Source organism: Periophthalmus magnuspinnatus, chromosome 22 (genome assembly GCF_009829125.3).
Source record: "Periophthalmus magnuspinnatus isolate fPerMag1 chromosome 22, fPerMag1.2.pri, whole genome shotgun sequence".
NCBI lineage: Eukaryota > Metazoa > Chordata > Actinopteri > Gobiiformes > Gobiidae > Periophthalmus > Periophthalmus magnuspinnatus.
Genome location: NC_047147.1, coordinates 20,289,649 through 20,312,519, shown reverse-complemented (window position 1 = coordinate 20,312,519; position 22,871 = coordinate 20,289,649). Strand labels below are relative to the sequence as shown.

At 42.8% G+C, this 22,871-nt stretch overlaps 1 protein-coding gene across 2 annotated transcripts; it reads left to right on the top strand.

Moving 5' to 3' along the window:
- The first annotated feature begins 17,283 nt into the window (after positions 1–17,283).
- Positions 17,284–22,485, top strand: LOC117391017 (actin, alpha cardiac muscle 1). Of its 2 annotated transcripts, none has more exons than XM_033988831.2 (7): positions 17,284–17,363; positions 17,897–18,034; positions 18,105–18,429; positions 18,505–18,666; positions 18,784–18,975; positions 19,374–19,555; positions 22,151–22,485. In XM_033988831.2, the coding sequence occupies exons 2-7, from the start codon at positions 17,906–17,908 to the stop codon at positions 22,292–22,294; spliced, it is 1,134 nt and encodes a 377-aa protein (XP_033844722.1). In that variant the 5' UTR covers positions 17,284–17,363; positions 17,897–17,905; the 3' UTR covers positions 22,295–22,485. The 2 variants fall into 2 exon arrangements, with proteins under 2 accessions (XP_033844722.1, XP_055086961.1); XM_055230986.1 differs by having other exon boundaries at positions 17,292–17,360; positions 17,899–18,034.
- Positions 22,486–22,871: the final 386 nt, after the last annotated feature.

Genomic DNA, 22,871 nt, shown 5'->3' with positions numbered 1-22,871 from the left:
TGTGTGTCAGATGCCCTCCCATTCTCTTATATCCCTGTGTCAGATGCCCTCCCATCCTCCTGTATCCCTGTGTGTCAGATGCCCTCCCTACCTCTTGTATTCCCACAGTGTTTACGTGACATGTAGCAGGTCAAATACAGATAACATGAGGTGTTTGGGTAAATAACAGATGGATAATGCACAGCTGGTCATTTTAGCTTGTTCATATTTGATTTTATTTACTTTTGAACAAAATGTTTAAAATCAACAGGTTCTGGGACTTGTATAAATATCTCCATGACGACGTTTTTCAGTTCAAACTGCATTTGTGAAGATCCACTGCTGTTGTGAGCTCATCTATCGCTGTTAAAGGTAAAGATCTTTTATTTATTTAAGCTTAATTTTCACATTATTTTCACATTTTTACTTTCTATAACAATATGATTAGTCTGACAATTACTGACACGTTTAGATTTTTACCTTGTTTAGATGTAAGCATTTGTCTGTTGGGGTTAACTGCCAGTGTATTCTGTTTTTTGGGGTTTTTTTTCAGTTAATTTATCGCATCTTGATGTATAAAAATGTTCACCAGATTTTATCATATGAAATAAAGTGTGAATAGCCTAGATTTTTAAAAATGTACATTAATTAGATCAGTTTAGAGTTAGTGACAGTTACAGTTAATTTGACCAACTCATCACCATGGCAACACGATCAAAACACAACAAAATGCAGATTTGCTTCTGCTTTGTCCTGTCGACCTGAAGTTTGGGGTGTGACTGGACAAAGAAGAATAATTTTGGACTTTGTATCTTAACATTAAATTAAAACATACACATATTAAAGTTGATTGTTTATTATTAAAGATGTAATTAATATAAATGTAATTGACCTTACAGTGTATAAAGCGTTCTTAACCTGCAATATACTTTCTTTTTTATCTGCTATTTCGTTGGGTTCATATTCGTCAGATGCCCTCCCTTCCACCTCTGTCCCTGTATACCACACGCCCTACTAAATCACTGCAGGAAACCCATCCTCGTGTGTGTCAGATGCCCTCCCATTCTTGTGTATTTGATTTGCAGATGTTTAAATCATATCTGGGAACATAAAAGTCATGTTTATGGAGTTAAAATCAAAATCAAAATCGTGGATACACTTCCCTTTTTGAGCAACATTAAGAAAATACAATGTTATATAGATGATAACTTCCTTTTCACAGTTTTATTCACTTCTCGTTAATCAGCGGAAAACCACATGACAGGAACCTGGTCTTGGGTCACATGAACTTACAACTACATTGTGTAACTCACTGCCAGCTCAGACATTCCCTATTAGAGCCTTCTGCATGACTAGCCTCACAAGAATCTAGAAAATTACCTCTAACTGGTCAGTAGCAGCTAATTTTCGTGTTTGTTTTTTTTGTTCTTTCCCAGGCATTTCGCAAATTTCTGGATACCAAGGACGCCCGGAGAAGCAGGGAAGTCAGTTGTGACTTATCGGACTTAAAGACTCCTCTCCTCTGCGCGTGAAGAAGGTGAAATGTCTTTTATAATCACCAGACAGGTATTCATTAGGTTAATAGCTACGTTGCCATGGCGCTCCTGCTGTCTTTAACTCCTGCTAAGAGTTGATAGTGTTACATGGACTAACCGCATGCACTTTACTACAGGATGTGTTAAAATGTGTGGATATTTCTGTACCAGGCTGGTCTGAAAACAAAAACGTATGTGTAATTTTAATTATTTGAATGTATACTGTTTAGGAACTACTTAATTAATGCTCTAATCTTAACTTTTAACCTTATTTAAAGGTTCTATATTACACAAAACTGACTCTTGTGAGATTTAAGTCATGTTATAATGTTACCTCCTCAAAAACATACCTGGAAATCTACATCTCCATAGTTCAAAATGCTCTGTTCCACCTTGTGATGTCATGAAGTGGTAGTTTTCAAGTTTAACCGCTACAGTTTACGTTTAGTTCAATAAGAGATAGTCAATTCCAGGGCTGAAAGTATCCAAACGATTCTAGTGAATGTGTACGGAGTTTAAAAACACAGTGGAGAACTTCCTGTATCACTATATGACATCACAAGGTGGAACAGAGTGTTTTCAGTTTGAGAAAAGAATCCTAAATATGCAGGATTTGTGTGTTAAATGTGTGAATGAAACAAAACACAACTCCAGGTCTGTTTTTAATGAGGAAACAAGATTAAAACAAAGATCAGAAAATAGATTAATATGGGCCCTTTAGTCTGAATCATTTTTAATAAACAATTTGTCTTTTTAAACGGATTAAAAGTGCAGTTATTATAAAGTGTTACCAGATAAGGCTATGGATTTCTTTAATTGTTTTTATGTTAATACACAACAGGGAACTATGGAAATACAAAAATATTACATTCACTAGATGTTAGAAAAAGTGCTCTTTTAATTGTCTTTATGAGAAAATATCCCTGCAGTCAGAGGAAAAGAGACTCCTTGTCCACTCAACAGTTTCTGCCCACAGGAGTTAGGCTGATAAATCACTGTGGGGTTTGTTACTTTGTTACTTGACTAAAAGTACAAATACAGATGTAAAAAGTTACTCAAGTAGAAGTATCAAATGAAAAAATCTACTGAAGTAAAAGTTTAAAATGTACTTTAGAGTAAAAAGTCAAAGTATTTCACACAGATTTTGTATGAAAAGTAGAAGTTCTGTTCGTTTGTTAAAGTGTTAAATGAAGTGATATTGATTAAAAATGATAGAGATTTTTGTTGTATTACGAATCCATTTCTAAATTTTTCTTCTGAATTTTGTGTATTTATTTTTGGTTTGCTCAAAGTCGAAACTCGAACTGAAAATCTTTAGTCGGGATGTTTCCACGAACATGGTCAAAATAACCTTGGAATCAAAGTAAAAGTGAAAGTTCAAAAATGTAGTAGAAAAGTATAGATACCTGCTCTCAAACAACAATAATGAAGTAAAAGTAAAAAGTATCCACAGATGCTTTTACTACATGTCCTGTTGCACAAAATAAAAACGTCAAATAAACTAATCTAATGTAAGCTGCTTGAGTTTGGGGGAGAGTGTTGGTGTAGTCCTCCCTGAGCCGGACCTTGTCATGGGACATCCTCGTGTTGCCCAGCCCAACACAGCCCTGTTCGGTCAAGAAGAAGACGAGAGGAGGAGTGTGAACAAGCAGTTTAAATGACGCTAGAAACATTAGCTGTTAGCACTGTCATTTTTTTTTTTTTGCCTGATTTAAACTGACTCAATTGCCATATTACAGTAAGACAAAACACACGAATAGAACTATTAAACCAAACCGTAGCAATGTTTTGTTTTTTCCTTAACCTCACACCTCTCCCCTCTCTCCACACGCAGTACTCCCCCACTGACTACCACAAGATGGCGAGCGCGGCGTGCTGCCTCTGGACCCTGGTGTGGCTGCTGATCCTGTTCTTCATCGGCTGGCCCCTGAGCATCTTCCTGGGGGGTATCTACGGTCTGATCAGCCCCCTGACCACCTGTGTAGGGTTGGACCGGCTCTCCGACCTGCTGCTGGAGGGGGCCAACGTGGGACGCCTCTGTGCCCAGAACATGAGGCACGCCAAGCCCCTCTGCTGAGACTCTATGTCCCCTGTCCCCTGTCCCCTATTTCTACGACGGGCGGGCAGTAGAGACATGGATGCGGTCACGTGGTGCTCGAGTTTTTATGAAAGATACAGTTGGTATTTTATTGAACATTTTTTATCCTGAAAACAAAAAACATGTTATTTCTGTCTTTTTGCTGAAATTTTTGGTTTTAGTCAAGGTTTTGTCACATACTTCGTTTTAGTCTCAGGTCATAGGAAGTTACGTTTGAGTACCTGTTACTACATTTCAGTGTCACTGTCTAAATAAAGTTCAAAACAAATCTTTGACTTTTTTTTTTGTTTTTTAAATAGGATTTATATGACATAAACACCCAGCGCTTTGGAAGTATTTGCATTGACATGATGGACAGTAAAATATTAATAGAAATATATTTGCTTAAAACACAGCATAAAAAGTAGTTACCATAATGTAAACAAAATCACCAAAAATCTAAATTGCACAGACGTTATGAGCAGTGATGGGAGAAGTTATCACTTTTGTTTGAATTAAACATACAGATACTGAGCAAAAAAAAAAATACCAGTATCACATGAAAAAGTATTCAAGCACTTAAAAAGTAGAATTGCACACAGATTTTGAAGTCTTATTAAGCTTCAAATACAGTGATTTTGATAAAGGTGTGTGCTGAATTTTGATTAACAATTAAATCGATTGTTTGGGGTTTTTTTTCCTTTTTGAATTTTTCTTTTTTTTTTTTTTTTGCTCAAAAAAAACAAAACATTAAAAATAAACACTCAGCCTTTTCAGCAGGTCTCAAACCATAATAAAAAATACTTTATAGTCCAGTTTAAAAATCTAGTGCAGTAGAAAGTACAGATTCCTTCTCTTAGATGTAGTGAAGCATAAGTAAAAAGCATCCACTTCAAAATGTACTTAAGTAAAGTAAAGATACCTAAAATTGGTACTCAAGTACAGTACTTTACTACTTTTACTTTGTTACATTCCACCACTGGTTATGAGTTATGATATAGATAATAATAAATAAAAGGCAGCACTTCTGTTTTGTCAAATCAATATTAAAGGGCGGAGACCCCTGAAAAGGAAGGAACGCCTCGGGATTCCCCCAGAAGAACCGGGGCAAGTATATGTGGAGGAGGAGGTCTGAGCCTTTCTGTTCAAACTGCAGCCGCCGTGACCGAGAACAAAATGGATGGATGGACTACAGGCAAAACTCTTATTTAAAAAACAACAATACTGGTCAGTTTGGTCTCTCATCATAAAAGCTTTCATGTAGAAACAACACAACTGTCAAATCTGCACCAAATGTGTTTATTATTTCATTTAATCAACACAGCTCCATAGAGATACGCGTGACATGGCAACTTCAAAGGCCGTTTCTCTCATAGTGACATAAAGACATATATTTATAATCGTGTCCAACCCCTTTTGTCACTGTCGTGCCTTGAAGCCTATAATTTCCCTCTCGTGCTTGTGTAGAACTGTAGACATTTGTCCATGATTAACTCTATGCTCTGGGCGCGTGCTTTTACTTTCAGCCATGTTAGTCACACGCGCACACACACACACACACACACACGCTCCCAGCTCCTATGACCAACGCTGCAGCCCCACCCACCACTGGAGCAGGGGCATCGGGCTAAACCACGCCCATCTGCACAGTATGTGACTAGGTTGCTTTCAAGTTATAGAATTTGATGGACAGCGGGGGCTTTTGTAACTCTATGGGAGATTTATAATAATAATGATAATAATAATAATGATGATGATGATGATGCATTTGATTTAAAGGCGTCTTTGTGGCCACTCAGGGACACCGTACAAACAATTAGCTCTATGCACAATAGCACCCGGCGATCTGTTAGCGTCACTACTTCCTGTCTAACTGTATCTCGATGAGGTTTTTGCAGAGTCACGTTAAAATTAATAAATATTTAAAGATCAGGCAACATGTTAAAAACTACACAAATACTTTACTGGAGCACACTGAGATGTTTGTGTCTCAGTGCTAACACAATGTGAATTTTGAGGCATAATAAATATTAAAATAATGCCAGAAAATGAAGTATTCCACATATAGAAATAATGGGATAGTCTTTATTTTTTGTTTATTTTATTTTTTCCAATTTTAAGCAGGCTGAACCTACTAAGACAGACAATAAAAAAATTTAAAAAAAATCAAACAAGGACAGGTTGTAAAACATGGGGACATTAATGGGAGTACGCTAATTTAATTTGTTTTGGGTCTGGATTTGAACGTTGGCAGTGAATCAAGATGACGGTCGGGTGGGGGTCAGTCCAGAGTGAAGGTGAGTCTTTTGGTGAATATTCAGGCAGCTGTGCAACTGGTGCGGTGATTTGTGAGGGAGTCCATGTCCACAGATCTGACCCGTAACTTAGCCTGCCCCTTTACTACTACTGAACTAACTGTTGGGACGCAACATCTGAATGTCATTTTAAGGAGAAATCATTAAATACTGCACAAAATCTGGTGTTTTTAAAGGACAGACACAAAAATGAGACAAACTAAATCATCTGAAGGAGCTGCAAGAAACGCACATGTTCAAATCGTTTCATTCTGTCATGATTATCTCTTTTTTTCTAATGTTATTCTAACAAAACCAATGACTAAACTAAAACCAAAATTTGCAATCTTTGTAGTAAAAACTCAAACGCTTTACTCTTGCTTAGACAGTTTCGTGATTCATTTCCATGTTCTTTCCCTCAGCCTCACGTCGGTGACAGAGCAATTACATCTGAGTTGAATGTAACTGCGTGATGCGTTTAAGTACCTCTGCTTGGCTCGTAAAACCCACCTTTATCTCTGCTCCTGACTGACACGATGCCTCCTCAGCTCTGCTCCAAAAATAGCCACGGCCCGTCCACCAAAAAACTGCTTAAATTCCAAAGAAGTCTGGGAGCTGTCTATTTCCTGGGTTTATTTAAGTTTGACTCGTGTTTAATCCTGTGTCCTCTAACCTCAGGCCCTCTGCTGAGTATAGACGCTGAGTACGTGGAGAGCGCTATGCTAATTGTTCAAATGTGCAATGCAAAATTCAAATGAGCTGGTAACAAAAGTAGAAAGTGGAAAAAATGGAGATAGAAGCATTTTGTTTGTGTTTTAAAGAAGTAATACAGGTATCGCTTCAGATGTAAATATTTAGTAAGGACTCACTTTGCTCCTGTAACTGCCAAAACTGTCAAACTGACTAGAACCAGGAAGTACAAGCACATGGACTTCTGGGAGTTTTAAGTCATGTTATAATGTTGTTACCTCATCAAAAACTTACCTGGAGTTGTGTTTTGTTTCATTCACACGTTTGAGTAATCCTTTATTATTAGTCTGTCTACATCTCCAGAGCTCAAAATGCTTTGTTCCACATTTTGATGTCATTAAGTGGTAGTTTTCAAGTTCAGTGCATAAACTGAATATATAAATGGACATGGCTAACCTGCCAGACGCCATGTTTCAAATAGGAAGTGATCATGGACGTGTGTCCGGCTCCATCAACTTCAGTTCACTTTTTTTCTTTATGGTCTTAAAATGTACGTATTGACCCACTCGACATGATCCTGGTGTTTTTGTTTGGGTTTTTTTTGTTTGTTTTTTTGTTTGGTTTTTTTTGTTTGTTTTTTTTCTATTTTACTATTTTATCCGTAAATCAAGATATGAACATTAATAAGAGGCAAATCAGGCACAATCTTTCCCTGAGGTCACTCCCACTAGCCTTAGTAACAGCTTTGATTGACAGCGTTGCTAAGCGCCTGTTCCCCGCTAAACCAGTGGTGTGGGGCGGGAAGGGGGGTTACCTTCAACACCCTCGCTCCGGACTGGCTCTTTGGTTGTTATGATACTGGCAGTCGGAATTCCTATTATGCATGAGCTTCCTGTATTACCACATGACATCACAAGGTGGAACAGAACATTTTCAGTTTGAGAGAAGAGCACAGTCTAAATATGCAGTGTGAGTGAAACAAAACACAACTCCAGGTCTATTTGTGATGAGGAAACAACATTATAACATCAGAAAGATCAGAAAATAGCGTAATATGGGCCCTTTAATTTTTTTTTTTTTTACAGATTAACACCAGTGTGACACATTGAACATGGAACAACTCCTAATCCCACTCGGTTTAATTTCATCATCTACCTTCCCAACTCTTTGACTACAATCCTCTCATATCTCTGCAGCATATTGTGACCTCTGCTCTGGACACTGCAGCAGACCACCACACACACACATACACGCACACACACACACACACAGGGCTTTTAGTATCGAGCGCTCGTGAGCACCAACCCAGAGCCCACCCTGCGCGGGACGTTCCTCTATATGTGCCTCTCATTGATCCCACAGCCACAGACATGTCCTCCCCTCGGGCCCCTGGACACACCATGATGTCATATTCACGATCGATATCCCGTGGGTGCGTGTGTGTTTGTGTGTGCTGGGAACAGTTTAGCTCATTATGCGATTTTGCGTGGAACAGTAATGGTTGGGTTTTCTGATCTATGTTATAATGTTTCCTCAACGCAAACAGACCTGGAGTTGCCCATCTCTACTGAACTAAAGGTAAAAAGGTAACTTTAAAACTACCACTTCATGACATCACAAGGTGGAACAGAGTGTTTTGAGCTTTAGAGATGTAGACAGATTAATAATGCAGGGTTACTCAAATGTGTGTGAATGAAACAAAACACAACTCCAGGCAGTGTTTAGTCCCACTTTAAAGGGCCAATATATAAGATTTTGATTTTAAATTCCTTATTTGTCCCCCAGATTAGGGATGGATTAGGGATATCAACCAATACCAGTGCAGGGACTAAATATAGATTGTATTTTCCTTAAAACAAAAATAACGTTAAGACAATTCTAATCCACATGTACAGTCCCTCGCTATATCGCGGTTGAGCTTTTGCCGTCTCGCTGTTTCGCAGATTTTTTTAGTGCAATTTTACATGCTTTTTGTTCTTGCATTGTGTTCTTCGTCCTGATTGGCTAAGGGGCTGTAGACCACACTCTAATATTTCGTTGGGACCCCTGTATTTCATATTTATCCCACAAGTATCCACATAACAGATTTGTATCATTTATACCATGGTCCCACAAACTGAAAATAAATAATCTGACAAACTTTTGGCTGTCCATGGATGTTCAAACTAGTTGAAATTAGTTCCTCTTAAGAATAATTCATTGTTTACCTGTTGCTATGGTGATGCTCACAACGTAGCGATATAGAAGAAGTGATTAACTGTTGCCGGTCGACGTCTGCGGTTATGATGCGGTTACAATGCAAGTTATTAACATTACAAACATTATGATACTTTCTAGACCAGCTACGACCAGCAAACAGTCGTATTACATCAGTTACATCAACCCAAAGAACACGCACAACAAGGAACCGATATCGTGGAGCAGAGTAGTACCAGCTCAGGCTGAAGTAAACAGAAGTCTCTTCAGGGCGACTGTGCATGTGTCAGACTAACCCCTGTGCCACTGTGACCTCTGCGAGAAACACCAAGAGCACAGATTAAATGAGAAATAACAAGAGCATGTTGCGAAAGAGTGATTTATACTAAACTTACCTAAGGTGTGAACTGCCGCCTGAGTCACACCTTAGGGCAGCGATTCTAAAAGTGAGGGTCATTTTGCCACATGAGGTCCTGGGCTGGTTGCATGGTTATTTTGGAGGTTCCAGTCTGAAAAGCTTAGGATTCTGCACTTAAATAATAGTCCTCCATCGGGTCCTCAAGGTCCTTGAGGGTTCATGGGAGTATGCCCAACCAGTCCACATGTGTTTTGTGGATTTGGAGAAGGCATTCAACCATGTCCCTCGTGGTGTCCTTTGGGGAGTGGTCCGGGGCCCTTTGCTAAGGGCTGTCCGGTCCCTGTATGACCGGAGCAGGAGCTGTGTTCGCATTGCCGGCAGTAAGTCAGGGCTGCCCTTTGTCAACGGTTCTGTTCATTATATTTATGGACAGATTTTCTAGGCGCAGCCAGGGGCCGGAGGGGGTCTGGTTTGGGAACCACAGGATTTCATCTCTGCTGTTTGCAGATGATGTTGTCCTGATGGCTTCATCGAGCCAGGACCTCGGTTTGCAGCCGGGTGTGAAGTGGCTGGGATGAGAATCAGCTCCTCTAAATCCGAGGCCATGGTTCTCGACCGGAAAAAGGTGGTTTGCTCTCTCCGGGTGGGTGATGAGTCTCTGCCTCAAGTGGAGGAGTTCAAGTATCTCGGGGTCTTGTTCATGAGTGAGGGAAGGATGGAGCGTGAGATTGACAGGCGGATCGGTGCAGCGTCGGCAGTGATGCGGTCGCTGTGGTAAAGAAGGAGCTAATGACTGAAAGGACAAGATCGCGGATACAAGCGGCTGAAATGGGTTTCCTCCGCAGAGTGGCTGGGCTCAACCTTAGGGATAGGGTGAGGAGCTCAGTCACACGGGAGGAGCTCGGAGTAGAGCCGCTGCTCCTACACGTTGAGAGGAGCCAGCTGAGGTGGCTCGGGCATCTGCTCAGGATGCCTCCTGGACGCCTCCCTAGGGAGGTGTTCTGGGCATGTCCCACCGGGAGGAGGCCCCGGGGAAGACCCAGGACACGATGGAGGGACTATGTCTCTCGGCTGGCCTGGGAACGCCTTGGGGTCCCACTGGAGGAGCTGGAGGACGTGTCTGGGGTGAGGGAAGTTTGGGAGTCCCTGCTTAGACTGCTGCCCCCGCAACCCGGCTCCGGATAAGCGGAAGAAAATGGATGGATGGATAATAGTCCTAACAGATACTGCCTAACTGTAAACAACTAGGGTGTGTTAGACCCAGTGTAGTTAGCTCCTCACTTCAGACAGATATGAAGCAGTTACTTACAAAACCCTGTCAGAACTGAAGAAGCCTCTTGGAAAAGTGGCAAAACATTTTTCACTCTGAAAAACTTTTATCCAGTCGACTGAATTGAACTGATACTTTTGCAGCTGGAGATATGATGCTAACTGTAAGCACTGCTCTGTCTGAAGCTCTGTTACTAAATTTAGACTTTAAACTGAGCTTTATTTTAGCGCAATTTCATCAGGACAAACTAGTACGATTAGAACTACAACAGGTGAGCTGATTTGTACTACTGTCACTTTTGTTTAGTTTTTTGCTTTTTGTTTTTTTGCTGAAAATCAAACACCCAAACTGTTTTTGTCAGCGTTTGCTTGTGTGTGCATTGAGTCACCATGGTAACTGCTGAACATTCCACCATAGACATACATGTAAAACACCTCCAATAATTACTGGGCCTATCCACATTAAACAAAAACTGGAACGAAATTGAAACAAACCCAAACAAATTCAAGGTTGCAACATTTGTGGATTTTTATTTTGGATATATTTTCTTTGTGATGGAACCTACCTGGACGACTGAGGGATTACACAGACAGTATGAACAATCCTAACCCAGAGTAAGCCTGAAGTCCACTGGTTATTACATAAGCCCAAAGCACAGTGAGTGAGCAGCACTGGGCCCGGAGTCCTGCAGCTGACTGGAGCAGTGACTCAGAGAGAACGCAGAGGACAGAGAGGACAGAGCTGTGGTCCAACAACATGTTCCTGTGTCCTCCTCCTCCTCGAGACAGGGACTGGAGAAGAGGATGAACACAATCACGTCTTTAAAATAAATGCAGAAAAAGGTGATAAAACAGACATAGACGTTACTCTAGCTTTAGCCACGTCACGTAGCGCCACAAACTTGGAATTGCTAAACGTCTTTCGTGAATCGCTGAAGTCGGCCTTATGATTATGAGAATAATTTAGGTACTACATAGGTACTTACTTATATTTGGGTGACGTCAGTGTTCTGTTAAAGAGACAGGTGGGGCCACGGCTCAAGGTGGAGTTCACATACAGGACACTAGTGGGGCAGGTGGAGCTTTGAGGTGATGTGGACAGTGAGGAGGGCTCCGTGTTCAGTGAGGGAGGGGCTGGAACATGTGATGGATGTGTGATTGTGTTGTAGCTTTGCACATTTCTTTTAACTCACAAGTGACACAGAATAAGTGTATTGTTAAAAGTCAAAATGTCTGTCTCTCTCCTTCTGTCTCTCCTTCTCTACCTCTCTCCTTCATTCTCTCTCTCCCTCTATCTCTCTTTCTATCATTTCCTCTCTCTTTCCCTGTTTCTCTCGCCTAGAATCCTGCTCTCTCTCTCTGTCATTCCCTCTCTCTCCCTTCCTCTTTCTCCTCACTCTTTCCTTCACTCTCTCTCCCTCTCTCTCTCTCTCCTACACTCGCTCTCTCTCTTTCTCTCTCTCGCCTTCACTCTCTCCTTCTCTCTCCTCTCTACCTCTCTCTCCCTCTCCTCTCTTTCTATCTCTCCCTCCCTCTGTCCTCTCTCTCTCTCCCCTTCCCTCTCTCTCTGTCTCTCCTTCCCTCTCTCTCCTCTCTCTCTCCTTCTGCCTCTCTCTGTCCCTCTCTCTCCTTTACTCTCTCCATCTCTCTCTCCTCTCTTCTCTCCTCTCTACCTCTCTGCCCTTCTCTCTCCCTCTCTCTTGTTCTCACACTCTCTTTCACTCCCTCTCTCTCCCCTTCTCTCCCTCTCTCTCCTCTCTCCCACTCTCTGTCTCATCCCTCCCTCCCTTGCTCCCTTCCTCTCTCCTCTCTCTGTCTCTCCTCTCTCTGTCCATATCTCCCTCCCCCTCTCTCTCCTCTCTCTCTCCTCTCTCTGTCCATATCTCCCTCTCTCTCTCTCCCTCCCTCTGTCCTCTCTCTCTCCCCTTCCCTCTCTCTCTGTCTCTCCTTCCCTCTCTCTCCTCTCTTTCTCCTTCTGTCTCTCTGTCCCTCTCTCTCCTCCCATCTCTCTCTCCTTTACTCTCTCCATCTCTCTCTCTCCTCTCTTTTCTCCTCTCTACCTCTCTGCCCTTCTCTCTCCCTCTCTCTTGTTCTTGTGGTCTCTTTCATTCCCTTTCTCTCCCCTTCTCTCCCTCTCTCTCTCTCCTCTCTCTCTCTCTGTCTCCATCCCTCCCTCGCTCCCTCCCTCTCTCCTCTCTCTCTCTCCTTCCCTCTCTCTCCTTTCCCTCTCTCTCCTCTCCCTTTCTCTCTCTCTCCTTTCTCCCTCTCGCTCCCTCCCTCTCTCCTCTCTCTATCATGAGCTCAGCCAAAATAAGGGATGCAAATGAGAAATCGATACATGTTTCTGTAAAGCATAACTCGGGGTGGGTTTTCCAGTTATCCCGACGTTATCCCGACGACCGGCATTATTCCGGCATTATTCCGGCATTATTCCGGCGTTATCCCAGCGCTCCACTCGTTCCAGAGCCTCCGCATCAGTCACATCATTACATTTATGGACAACATTGATTTTATGCAAATACAAAATGCACCAAAATCCCTCTGTCATAAGTGTGATGGAGGCTGTAGATTGAGACAAAGCTCTGACTGGAAGCGCAGATCTTTAGTTTTATTGTTCTGTTGTCGTCAGCACATGCTATGCTAATGCTCATGCTATGCTAATGCTCATGCTATGCTAATCTCCCCTGTAATGTTTAGCATGACGTATAGAGCACTCTGGTTGTGTTTTATGTATATGTGTTATTGATGTTAGAACGAAACAAAGACAGATGTTGGCAAAGAAATTGTACTGAAGTAAGAGTAATGTCACTTTAAAATAATGTTACTCAAGTAGTTTAAAAGTATTTTGGAAAAGTACTACTCAAGTAAGGTTAATTGTTGGGATCTAACATGGGTAGAGCAGCTAAATATCGTACTGAAGTAAGAGTAACGTCACTTCACAATAATGTTACTCAAGTAGAAGAAGATATGCTGCTAGAAAAGTACTCTTAAAGTACAATTTCTTTAAAAAGTTATGCAAGTGTGCTAAGGTTTTCCCCATTAATCTAAGCAACTCAAACAAAGTATCAAAGTATATTTAATTGAAATCCGTTTCTTTCCGCACATCTTTATAAACTATTTTGTAAAACCAACCTCTATGAGCTTTTAATCATGTTCTAACAGTGTTCCCTCATCGTTGGCTTACCCAGAGCTGTATTTTGAGTGTTCTGAAAATTCCTCTTTTCACCTACCCCCTATCTCCACCCACAGCTCTGTATGTTCTTGCAATTATTCAAAAAAAAAAAAAAAAAAAATCTGACTCTGGGTTAAACATGTAGAGTTCAAATGCCACCTGTTCAATTTCTCCTTAATGCGATTATCTAATCAACCAATCAGATGGCAGTTGCTTCAATGCATTTAGGGGTGTGGTCCTGGTCAAGACAATCTCCTGAACTCCAAACTGAATGTCAGAATGGGAAAGAAAGGTGATTTAAGCAATTTTGAGCGTGGCATGGTTGTTGGTGCCAGATGGGCCGGTCTGAGTATTTCACAATCTGCTCAGTTACTGGGATTTTCACGCACAACCATTTCTAGGGTTTACAAAGAATGGTGTGAAAAGGCCCCGGGGAAAAACATCCAGTATGCGGCAGTCCTGTGGGCGAAAATGCCTTGTTGATGCTAGAGGTCAGAGGAGAATGGGCCGAGTGATTCAAGCTGATAGAAGAGCAACGTTGACTGAAATAACCACTCGTTACAACTGAGGAATGCAGCAAAGCATTTGTGAAGCCACAACACGCACAACCTTGAGGCGGATGGGCTACAACAGCAGAAGACCCCACCGGGAACCACTCATCTCCATTACAAATAGGAAAAAGAGGCTACAATTTGCACAAGCTCACCAAAATTGGACAGTTGAAGGCTGGAAAAATGTTGCCTAGTCTGATGAGTCTCGATTTCTGTTGAGACATTCAAATGGTAGAGTCAGAATTTGGCGTAAACAGAATGAGAACATGGATCCATCATGCTTTGTTACCACTGTGCAGACTGGTGGTGGTGGTGTAATGGTGTGGGGGATGTTTTCTTGGCACACTTTAGGTCCCTTAGTGCCAATTGGGCATCGTTTAAATGCCACGGGCTACCTGACCATGTCCATCCCTTCATGACCACCATGTACCCATCCCCTGATGGCTACTTCCAGCAGGATAATGCACCATGTCATGAAGCTTGAATCATTTCAAATTGGTTTCTTGAACATGACAATGAGTTCACTGTACTACAATGGCCCCCACAGTCACCAGATCTCAACCCGATAGAGCATCTTTGGGATGTGGTGGAACGGGAGCTTCGTGCCCTGGATGTGCATCCCACAAATCTCCATCAACTGCAAGATGCTCCTGTCAATATGGGCCAACATTTCTACAGAATGAATCAGCACCTTGAATCAATGCCACGTAGAATTCAGGCAGTTCTGAAGGTGAAAGGGGGTCAAACACCGTATTAGTATGGTGTTCCTAATAATCCTTCAGGTGAGTGTAGATCTGCAGGTTTGTTGTTACCTTATCAAAAACATATCATATATCCAAAGCTCAAAATGCTCTGTTCCACCTTGTGATGTCATGAAGTGGTAGTTTTCAAGTTTACAGATACCTTTTACTTTTAGTTCAGTAGAGATTGGTAATTCCAGGGCTGAAATTATCCAGATGATTCCAGTGAAGGCGTGTGGATTTTAAAACACAGTGGAGCACTTCCTGTATCACCACATGATGACATCACAAGGTGGAACAGAGTGTTTTCTGTTTGAGAGAAGAACTCAGTCTAAATGTACAGTGTTTGTGTGTTAAATGTGTGAATGAAACAAAACACAACTCCTGGTCTGTTTTTGATGAGGAAACAACATTAAAACATAGATGAGAAAACAATAATAAAAAACTAAAATGATATCTTTATTTATAGAATACTTTTTCCACACATACAGAAGAGATCACGAAGCAGACAGAGACCAAAGGTGTAATTAAAATAGGATCAACTATTTAATTAAAATTCAATTCAACTCAATTTAAAACATTTAAAAGAAAAACATTCTATAAAAAACACTTGAAGAAATGATTTCATAATTTGAATGGTCCTGTTTCCATCCTGCTCAGGCCCCTCCCTCCCTGCAGTGCTCTGTGTGCTCTGTGTGTTTCTGTGTTCTCTGTGTGTTCCTGTGTGTTCTTGTGTGTTCCTGTGTGCTCTGTGTGTTCTTGTGTGTTCCTGTGTGTTCTTGTGTGCTCTGTGTGTTCCTGTGTGCTCTGTGTGTTCCTGTGTGCTCTGTGTGTTCCTGTGTGCTCTGTGTGCTCTGTGTGTTCCCGTGTGCTCTGTGTGCTCTGTGTGTTCCTGTGTGCTCTGTGTGTTCCTGTGTGTTCCTGTGTTCTCTGTGTGTTCTTGTGTTTTCTTGTGTTTTCCTGTGTGCTCTGTGTGCTCTGTGTGTTCCTGTGTGTTCTTGTGTGTTCCTGTGTGTTCTTGTGTGTTCCTGTGTGTTCCTGTGTGCTCTGTGTGTTCCTGTGTGTTCCTGTGTGCTCTGTGTGTTCCTGTGTGCTCTGTGTGTTCCTGTGTGTTCCTGTGTGCTCTGTGTGTTCCTGTGTGCTCTGTGTGTTCCCGTGTGCTCTGTGTGCTCTGTGTGTTCCTGTGTGCTCTGTGTGTTCCTGTGTTCTCTGTGTGTTCTTGTGTTTTCTTGTGTTTTCCTGTGTGCTCTGTGTGCTCTGTGTGTTCCTGTGTGTTCTTGTGTGTTCCTGTGTGTTCTTGTGTGTTCCTGTGTGTTCCTGTGTGCTCTGTGTGTTCCTGTGTGTTCCTGTGCGTTCCTGTGTGCTCTGTGTGTTCTTGTGTGTTCCTGTGTGTTCTTGTGTGTTCCTGTGTGCTCTGTGTGTTCTTGTGTGTTCCTGTGTGTTCCTGTGTGTTCTTGTGTGCTCTGTGTGTTCTTGTGTGTTCCTGTGTGTTCCTGTGTGCTCTGTGTGTTCCTGTGTGTTCCTGTGTGTTCCTGTGTGGTCTGTGGAAGTCTTTGTGTTGTTTCAGGCACCAGCAGCTGGTCACAAGTGTTCTGCATTTGGCCCCTATCTCTGTCCACAGATAACAAGAGGCTAAGTGACACCTCCTCTCTACCTTCCCCTCCTCCTCCCTCTCCTCTCCATCTCTCCATCTCTCCTTTCTTCTCCTCCACCTCCCCCTCATAAGTATATGATCATATGTAATAATAATAATAATAATAATAATAACAAAATAACTGACACATTAACTTAAGTTCCTTCTTCTACATAGCTATAATCATCTTTGAGATCTTCACTCATACAGGTCCATATTCTAACTCCACAAATGTAAATCTAACAGAGATGGATAGTTACATTTATTCAGGTACATTTACTTGGGTAACTTTTTAAACATTGTACTTTTTGCAGTACTTTTCTAGCAGCATATGTATAAGTAACGGTACTGGCTGTAAGTCTCCTAGCGACTCGAGTAGCTAGTTGAAGTAACATTACTCTTACTTAAGTACATTTTTGGCTACTCTACCCACCTCTCGTTACAAGGGACATGGACAACCAAAAGAGTCCGTGCGCGTAAAGCATCCTGTCACTATGGAAACGCTGTGACATATCCTTATCACATTTCGTCCCGTGCGTCCTTGTGCGTAAAGATCCACGAGCACGGGACAGTAGCGGTATAATGGGATTAGGAAAGGGGGGTCGGGCAGATCAAACACCGGCAGGAGAGGTGTTTATTCGGGGCGCCATACATGGATCAGGGCGCACGGAGTTCCCTGTCCACGCCATTCCATTCATGGAGAGCTGTTGTCAATGGAACTGCTCGCTGCCAAATATGGAGAGGTTTTTACACAGCGCGGACCGGAGCCTCCCCACCGACACTGGGGAGGTATATAAGTGGGGCTGGGGCAGAGTGGAAGGACACCCCAGTCTGGTGCTCTGAGGACCGGCCTGCTCTGAGCTTCACTGGTGAGTACAGCTGGATAAAGATGCGTGGAGGAGGCGACAAGGCGCACGGGATTTTCATTGAAGTTGCCAAACCTGATTTAACCAAACGAGGAGTTTGGACTGGAATCATTCACATGCACGCGCTCGGCTGTTTACAATTGCTCGTTCACGTGGATTTGACTAACAGTAAATAATAGTTGGATTACACTGAAATTTATAACTGCTATGCACATTTGATGTAGTGTATAGGGCCACGCGCAGGCCCACGGAGTAAGTGGAGTGTAACAGAGATGAAAGAGATGTGGGCGGCTGCTGTGCGTAAACACACGCCGTGCCAAGTACGGGTTTAGAACAGCAGGGACCGGGATCAGTCCTAAGAAAACACGTTTCTTAATTTGTGGAACCTTTGACAGATCTGTGTTACTGAAGTCATGTATCACTGCTGTACAATAAAAAGACCTGAAGGTTTTGAGTGCAGTGTGAGGTGCATCAGGACGTATCTCCAGTGTCTGTCTCGTTCCTAAAACTTGAAGTAACGCTTCGTTTGTCCGCAGACCCTCACCATGTGCGACGACGAAGAGACCACCGCTCTTGTGTGCGATAACGGCTCGGGGCTGGTGAAGGCGGGCTTCGCGGGAGATGACGCCCCTCGCGCCGTGTTCCCCTCCATCGTGGGCCGGCCTCGTCACCAGGTAAACAATGCGCGAACATTTCGAGTGTGTGTGAAGTGGAGCAGCGCTCACGCGCACTGTGCTTGTGCAGGGTGTGATGGTGGGCATGGGTCAGAAGGATTCGTACGTGGGAGACGAGGCCCAGAGCAAGAGGGGTATCCTGACCCTCAAGTACCCCATCGAGCACGGCATCATCACCAACTGGGACGACATGGAGAAGATCTGGCATCACTCCTTCTACAACGAGCTGCGCGTGGCTCCGGAGGAGCACCCCACCCTGCTCACAGAGGCCCCCCTTAACCCCAAGGCCAACCGCGAGAAGATGACGCAGATCATGTTCGAGACCTTCAACGTCCCCGCCATGTACGTGGCCATCCAGGCTGTGCTGTCTCTGTACGCCTCCGGACGTACCACAGGTACAGAGTCCCACGCACACCCACGTGCCTTTACGCACGGACGTAGCTAGCGGCTAAACTCTGTGACGTTTGCAGGTATCGTGCTAGACTCCGGTGACGGTGTGACGCACAACGTACCCATCTACGAAGGCTACGCTCTGCCGCACGCGATCATGCGCCTGGACCTGGCCGGACGTGACCTCACAGATTATCTGATGAAGATCCTGACGGAGAGGGGCTATTCCTTCGTCACGACAGGTGCGCGCTGCGTCATACAATATAAAAGCATCATTAATTTACACGTGCTCTTCACTGACCCCATGTGACCCAATGTGACCTCATGTGACCCTGTGTGACCCCGTGTGACCCCTACAGCTGAGCGCGAGATCGTGCGAGACATCAAAGAGAAGCTGTGCTACGTGGCTCTGGACTTTGAGAACGAGATGGCCACGGCCGCCTCCTCTTCCTCCCTGGAGAAGAGCTACGAGCTGCCCGACGGACAGGTCATCACCATTGGTAACGAGAGGTTCCGCTGCCCCGAGACAGTCTTCCAACCGTCTTTCATCGGTGCGTCATGCGTAATTACGCATACAATATTTTGTGCCAGTTGGCCCCCTTTTCATAATGTACATGTTTATTGAGTTTAATATTAGAACAAAACAGAAAAAGTAACAAAATATAACAATGAGGTGGACACTGACAGATATAAATTAACACATGCACATTTAGACAATAGTGGACAGTCCCCCTTACCCTGTCTGCCCTCTTTCTTTTTACTGACTCTCCCTCTCTCTACCCTCCCTTTCTCTCACTCCTTTTCTCTGTCTACTTTTCTCTGTCTCCCCCCTCATTCTCTTTACTGACTCTCCCCCTCTCTATCCTCCTCTTCTCTCATTCCTTCTCTCTTTCTCTCTCTTTCCTGTTTTATTACTTGTATTTGACCCTTGTGCCTGTTGTGTTGTCAGGTATGGAGTCTGCGGGCATCCATGAGACGACCTACAACAGCATCATGAAGTGTGACATCGACATCCGCAAAGACCTGTACGCCAACAACGTGCTATCCGGAGGCACTACCATGTATCCAGGCATCGCTGACCGCATGCAGAAGGAGATCACCGCCCTGGCACCCTCCACCATGAAGATCAAGGTGAGGAGAGATGAAACAAAAAACATCTCTCTCTCTCTCTCTCTCTCTCTCTCTCTCTACTTTCTCTCTTTCTGTCTCTTCCCTCTCTCTCACTCTAACTTTCTCTCCTTCTATCTCTACCCCTTCTCTCCTCTTTCTCACTCCACTTTCTTTCTGTCTATCTCTCCCCTCTCTCTTCTCTCTTTCTCCCCACTTTCTCTCTTTCTGTCTCTCCCCTCTTTCTTTTCTCTCTTTTCACTTTCTCTCTTGCTGTCTCTCTCCTCTTTCTCTCTTTCTATCTCTCCCTTCTCTCTTTCTCCTCTTTCTTTTTCTCTTCTTACTCACTCCTTTGTTAATTTCTCTCTTTCTACCTCTCTCTCCCCTCTTTCCCTCAATGGACTTTCTCTACCTCTCTCGTTCCTAATTCCTCCTCTCCCTCTTTATCTCCCTCCATCTCTTAAAACCCTCTCTCACTCCTCCCTCTCTGTCTTTCCCTTGTTTCCCTAAATATACCCCCCTCTTTCTCTTCCTCCTCTCATTACCCTCATAGTCTCTCTCTTCTCTGCCTCACCTCTTTCTCTCTCTGACTTCTTTCTCTCTCACTCCTCTCCCTTCATCTCTTTCTTGTTTGTCTCACTTGTTTCTCTTCATCTTTCTCTTACCTCTTTCTGTTGCTCCTCTCCATTCATCTCTCTCTCACCTCTCTTTCTCTCTCTCTCACTCCTCTCTCCTTTTCTCTCTCACCTCTCTTTCTCTATCTCTCACTCCTTTCTTCATCTCTCTTTCACTCTCTCCCCTATATTTCTCTCTCCCTCTTCACCTCTCTCTGTCTCTCTCTCACCTCTTTCTCTCGCTCAGTCCTTTCTTCATCTCTTTCTCACCTCTCCCTCACTCTTTTTTCATCTCTGTTTCACCTCTTTTTGTCTCTTTCTCCATCTCTCTTTCACCTCTCTCACTCCTCTCTCTCTTCATCTCTCTTGCCTCTTTCACTCTCTTGCCTCTTTCATTCTCTCTCTTGCTGTCTCTCTCCTCTTTCTCTCTTTCTATCTCTCCCTTCTCTCTTACTCCTCTTTCTTTTTCTCTTCTTACTCACTCCTCTGTCAATTTCTCTCTTTCTATCTCTCTCTCACTCCTCTTTCACTCTCTCACCTCTTTCACTCTCTCTTTGTCAATCCTCTCTCTTCATCTCTCTCAGCTCTTTTTCTCTCTCTTTCTTTATCTCTCTCACCTCTCACTCCTCTCTCCCTTCATCTCTTTCTTACCTCTCTTTTCCCCCTCTCACTCCTCTCTCTTCATCTCTCTCCCACCTCTCTTTCTCGCTCTCTCACTCCTCTCTCTAAATCTCTCTTACTCCTTTCTCTCTCCCTCTTCTCTCATTTTCCTGCTCTTTCCTCTCTGTCTCTTCCCTGCCCTCTCTCCTTTCCTCTCACTCCTCTTTCTCTCTCCATCTCTCCCTTCTTTTCCTCAATAAACTCTTTCTCTCTCCCTTTCTCTCCCTCCCTCATTTTTAAACCCTCAGACTTTTCAGCAGGTCTCAAACTGGAATAAAAAGTACTTTTTACTTTTCAGTCCAGTACAAACATGTAGTGGAGTAGAAAGTACAGATACTGCTCTCACATGTAGTGAAGTAAAAGTAAAAAGTATCTACTTTGAAAATACTTTTTATATTGTCAACATGGGAGAGTTTTACCTGCTTCACACGTGTCAGCTCCTGTAGAACACTGCTGCATGAAGTACTCAATTATGTTACTTAAGTAAAAGTACAGATACTGAGGCACAAAATTACTCAAGTAAAAGTAATCACATGAAACAATTGACTTAAGTAATAGTAGCAGTAGTAGTAGTAGCAGCAGTAGTTATCATAGTGATATTACCAGTACTAGTAGTAATAATAGTAGTAGTAGCAGCTGTAGCAGTAGTAATATAATAGTAGCTGTAGTACTAGCAGCAGCAGTAGTAGTAGTTATTGTAGCAGTTGTAGTAATAGTGGTAGTAGTAGTGGCAGTAATGGTAGTAATAGTAGCAGCTGTAGTAGTCGTCGTAGCATTAGTAGAAGCAGCAGTAGTAGTAGAAGCAGTAGTAGTAGTAGTAGAAGTAATAGTAATAGTAGTAGTAGTAGTAGTAGTAATGGTAGTAATAGTAGTAGTAGCAGCTGTAGTAGTAGTAAGTACCCATTTAGAAATGTACTTTGAGAGTAAAAAGTAAAGTACAAAGTAAGTGTCCATTTGTTAGTGTATAAAATGTGGTGATACTGATTTAAAAATGACACATACTTTGTTCAACAGTAATAATACAAATACTTTTTTCACTTTTCTTTTGAACGTTGTGTATTTATTTATTTATTTATTTTTCAAAAACCTGAACTCAAAAACATCAGTCAGGATGTTACCACAAACATGATCAAAATAACCCCTCAAATCATTCGAAAAGTACTTTTTACTTTTGAGTCCAGTTCAGAAATGTAGTACAGTAGAAAGTACACATATCTGCTCTCAATGTAGTGGAGTAAAAGTGAAAAGTATCCATTGTAAAATCTACTAAAATAAAGCGCAGATACCTAAAAATTCTACTTTAGTCCAGTACTTTACTCGTTGTACTTCCATGCCCCCTCCTCAGATCATTGCCCCCCCTGAGAGGAAGTACTCTGTGTGGATCGGCGGCTCTATTCTGGCGTCTCTCTCCACCTTCCAGCAGATGTGGATCAGTAAACAGGAGTACGACGAGGCGGGCCCGTCCATCGTCCATCGCAAGTGCTTCTGACCGCCTCATCCCTCTCTCTTCTCTTTCTCCGTCTCTCCTCTCTCTCTCCCTCCTTCCATCTCTCCGTCTCGTCCTCGTGCCTCCAGCGTGAAAAGCAGCTCCGTCGAGTCCTCACCAAAATGTTTGTTTACGTCAAAGTGATATTTTTATGAAATGTATAATTTATAATAAAGGAAGAACATTCAAACCTCTGCTCCTCTGAAGTACTACAAATACTACAAATACTACACACATGGATGCGTTACACTGTTTCTCACAATAGTAGTAGTAGAAGTAGTAGTAGCAACTGTAGTAGCAGTAGTAGAAGTAGTAGTAGTAGCAGCTGTAGTAGTAGTAGAAGTAGTAGTAGTAGCAGCTGTAGTAATAGTAGAAGTAGTAGTAGTAGCAGCTGTAGTAATAGTAGAAGTAGTAGTAGTAGTAGCTGTACTGGTAGTAGTAGAAGTAGTAGTAGCTGTAGTAGAAGTAGTAATAGCTGTACAAGTAGCAGTTGTGGTAGTAGTAGCAGAAGTAGTAGTAGCTGTAGCAGTAGTAGCTGTAGTAGTAGTAGTGGTAGAAGTAGTAGCAGCTGTAGTACTAG

What these genes read in the sequence shown, in the direction of transcription:
- LOC117391017 (XM_033988831.2), top strand. Translation starts at nt 17,906, where the DNA reads ATGTGCGACGACGAAGAGACCACCGCTCTTGTGTGCGATAACGGCTCG. An exon ending in TGGGCCGGCCTCGTCACCAG is followed by an intron (nt 18,035 to 18,104) that starts GTAAACAATGCG and finishes GTGCTTGTGCAG; the next exon opens with GGTGTGATGGTGGGCATGGG. An exon ending in CTTCCAACCGTCTTTCATCG is followed by an intron (nt 18,976 to 19,373) that starts GTGCGTCATGCG and finishes TTGTGTTGTCAG; the next exon opens with GTATGGAGTCTGCGGGCATC.